We start from the raw sequence: 3,236 nt of genomic DNA on the forward strand, positions 1-3,236 counted from the left end.
GCGGGCAGACGCTCCATATACGGCCCGGCCCGTGTTACCTGGGCTCAGGCCAGACCGCTCCTTCTTTGGTCAGCGCAGGGGACCCGGGCGGGGACCCAGGCCTTGGACCGGTCGGGGGAGGGGGCTCTGGTGCCCGACACCCAAATATGGCTCGAGAAGGGGAGCGACATTCCTGCGGGGCGGCGCGAGGGGAGCGCCCCGGGGCTATATAAAACCTGAGCAGGGGGACGAGCGGCCACCGCAGCGGACAGCGCCCGGAGAAGTCTCGCTTCCTTCCCACGGTGACCGGGACCGGAGCCGGAGAGCCGCAGGTGTAGCCACCCGCCCAGGTAGGCAGGGGCGGGGTGGGGACCGGAGGACGGGCCCCGCCGCGGGAGTCCAAGGATCGCCGGGGAGAGCGCGCCCGCTCACTGCATCAGCCCCCGCCCCGCGTCCTGAGAGCCGCGCCTCCGGCCTGGGAGTCGGAGCGGTGGGCTCCAAAGAAGAGACAGGAAGCAGGGGTCCTTGGAAAAGGTCTCCAGATTTATTCCCAGCCCTTTGGGGCAGCTCTCCTTGACACTTCGTGAGTGCCGAGGTAGATGAAAGGTTTTGCTTTAGTCCTCCCCGGAGTTCCTTCCCAACAGAACCAAAGGGCAGTAGAAGGAACTCCCCTCGCTCACCATCAGTGCCAAGGGCGCTCGGGCTGTGAGTCTGAAGTGTCATGGAGGTCCAAAATAGGCCATTCGTGCCCTGGTGGAGCGCCCAAGCCCTTTCCACGGCGTCACCTTCCACCCTCACAGTGGCCCAGCAATCAGGGTTCGCGGACCTTGACCCCCATGCGACGCCAGGGAGGGGCAGAGAGGGCGGCGCCTGCAGCGAAGGCAGAGAACTCTCGGGACCGTGTGTCCTGAGTTCCCAGATGGAGAAACGCTCTCTGTGGTCTCCTCGCAGCAGAGCTCCCAGCAGCGAAGCTCCGCCGGCGCGGCTTTGATTGCTTCCCCCGCAGGATGGCGCTGCGCAGGGGGCTGGAGGCTGGAGGCCGGAGGTGTCCATAGGTCCCCGGGGAGGGAGGGCGCTCCGGCCAGCGAGGCCTCTTGCCTGAAACACTGAGCGCCTCCTTGGCCTTCCCGTCCTTGCAGAAACCAGATACCATGTGTGACGAAGACGAGACCACCGCCCTCGTGTGCGACAATGGCTCCGGCCTGGTGAAAGCCGGCTTCGCCGGCGATGACGCCCCTAGGGCCGTGTTCCCGTCCATCGTGGGCCGCCCTCGTCACCAGGTCAGGCTGCCAGTTCCCGGAGGGAGCCGGGCCGGATCTCCACGCGGCCTAGCCCCGCTCCACTGGGAACCTCGGTAATGAGAGCTTGGTATATCCGCTCCGCAGGGCGTCATGGTGGGCATGGGGCAGAAAGACTCCTACGTGGGCGACGAGGCGCAGAGCAAGAGAGGCATCCTGACCCTCAAGTACCCCATTGAGCACGGCATCATCACCAACTGGGACGACATGGAGAAGATCTGGCACCACACCTTCTACAACGAGCTCCGTGTGGCCCCCGAGGAGCACCCCACCTGCTCACTGAGGCCCCCCTCAACCCCAAGGCCAACCGCGAGAAGATGACCCAGATTATGTTTGAGACCTTCAACGTTCCGGCCATGTACGTGGCCATCCAGGCCGTGCTGTCCCTCTATGCCTCCGGCCGTACCACCGGTGAGAGCCCAGGGGCCCCCGGCCCCTCTTCCCGAGAGCCTCGCCCCCCTCCCCGAGCGCCTAGCAGGGCCCAGCCGCTCATCCCCGACCCCACCCTCCCGTAGGTATTGTGCTCGACTCCGGCGACGGCGTCACCCATAATGTGCCCATTTATGAGGGCTACGCGCTGCCGCACGCCATCATGCGTCTGGACCTGGCTGGCCGCGATCTCACCGACTACCTGATGAAGATCCTCACCGAGCGTGGCTACTCCTTCGTGACCACAGGTGCGCGGCTCCCCGGGCTCCCCAGGCGGGCGGGCCGGCAGACTGTGCGCAGTCCCCGGGACCCCGCGCTGAGGGCTCCTCTCCCGCCCCGCTCCCCGCAGCCGAGCGCGAGATCGTGCGCGACATCAAGGAGAAGCTGTGCTACGTGGCCCTGGACTTTGAGAACGAAATGGCCACCGCCGCCTCCTCCTCCTCCCTGGAGAAGAGCTACGAGTTGCCCGACGGTCAGGTCATCACCATTGGCAACGAGCGCTTCCGCTGCCCAGAGACGCTCTTCCAGCCCTCCTTCATCGGTGAGCCCCGCGCCCCCGCCATCCGGCCGGTGCCAGCCCCGCGAGCCCCCGGGGCCTCCCGCCCTCTGTCTCATGCTCCCCTCCGTGGCCCCCAGGCATGGAATCGGCGGGCATCCATGAGACCACCTACAACAGCATCATGAAATGCGACATCGACATCAGGAAGGACCTGTACGCCAACAACGTCATGTCTGGGGGCACCACCATGTACCCGGGCATCGCCGACCGCATGCAGAAGGAGATCACCGCCCTGGCCCCCAGCACCATGAAGATCAAGGTGGGTGGCGCCCTCCCCCAAACCCCGGCCTGTGAGGGGCTCCCCGGCCGCGACCGCGCACCCGACAAGTCCTCACTGTCTTACAGATCATCGCCCCGCCTGAGCGCAAGTACTCCGTGTGGATCGGCGGCTCCATCCTGGCCTCCCTGTCCACCTTCCAGCAGATGTGGATCAGCAAGCAGGAGTACGACGAGGCCGGCCCCTCCATCGTCCACCGCAAGTGCTTCTAGACGCCTCTCCGAAAGCCGCGACTTCTCCCCAGGACGACGAATCTGCTCGCGGCGCAGGCGGCTGACCTCGAGCCACCGCGCGGCAGCTGCTCTCCAACCATCTGCGTTACCGCTGCCGCAAACTGACACGCTGTTTATAATGTGTACATACATTGTTTACCTCATTTTGTTATTTGTAAAACGAAACCCTGTGGAAGGAAATGGAAAACTTGAAGCATTAAACTCAGCCGTTCTGTTTTGCTGCGTAAAGGGGTCTGTTGTGTTTATTTGCGGGGGCGGGGAGCTGTGGAGGTCGGGGTGTAAAAGGGATTCCGTCTTCCTCCGTCACTTTTCACAATACTCTAAATGAGTGCACTCCTTACAAGGCCGTGAGTTAAGTCTTCCGCAGCTCACGGCCCTCCCCTCTGGCTCAGATCTATTCCTCAGACCTGCACCCGCGCCTTGGCCCGACTTGACCTTGGGGCGTGTCCCCTGCAGGGCGA

General features: G+C 64.5%; 1 protein-coding gene across 1 annotated transcript; it reads left to right on the top strand.

Moving 5' to 3' along the window:
• Nucleotides 1–219: 219 nt before the first annotated feature.
• ACTA1 (actin alpha 1, skeletal muscle) lies at nt 220–3,003 on the top strand. The gene is given in 8 exon segments (XM_020894591.2): nt 220–329; nt 1,119–1,259; nt 1,365–1,545; nt 1,548–1,688; nt 1,793–1,954; nt 2,056–2,247; nt 2,343–2,524; nt 2,611–3,003. Coding segments are annotated over 7 exon segments (1,131 nt in total). The 5' UTR covers nt 220–329; nt 1,119–1,130; the 3' UTR covers nt 2,755–3,003.
• The last annotated feature ends 233 nt before the right edge of the window (nt 3,004–3,236 follow it).

Source organism: Odocoileus virginianus, unplaced genomic scaffold (genome assembly GCF_023699985.2).
Source record: "Odocoileus virginianus isolate 20LAN1187 ecotype Illinois unplaced genomic scaffold, Ovbor_1.2 Unplaced_Contig_14, whole genome shotgun sequence".
Classification (NCBI taxonomy): Eukaryota; Metazoa; Chordata; class Mammalia; order Artiodactyla; family Cervidae; genus Odocoileus; species Odocoileus virginianus.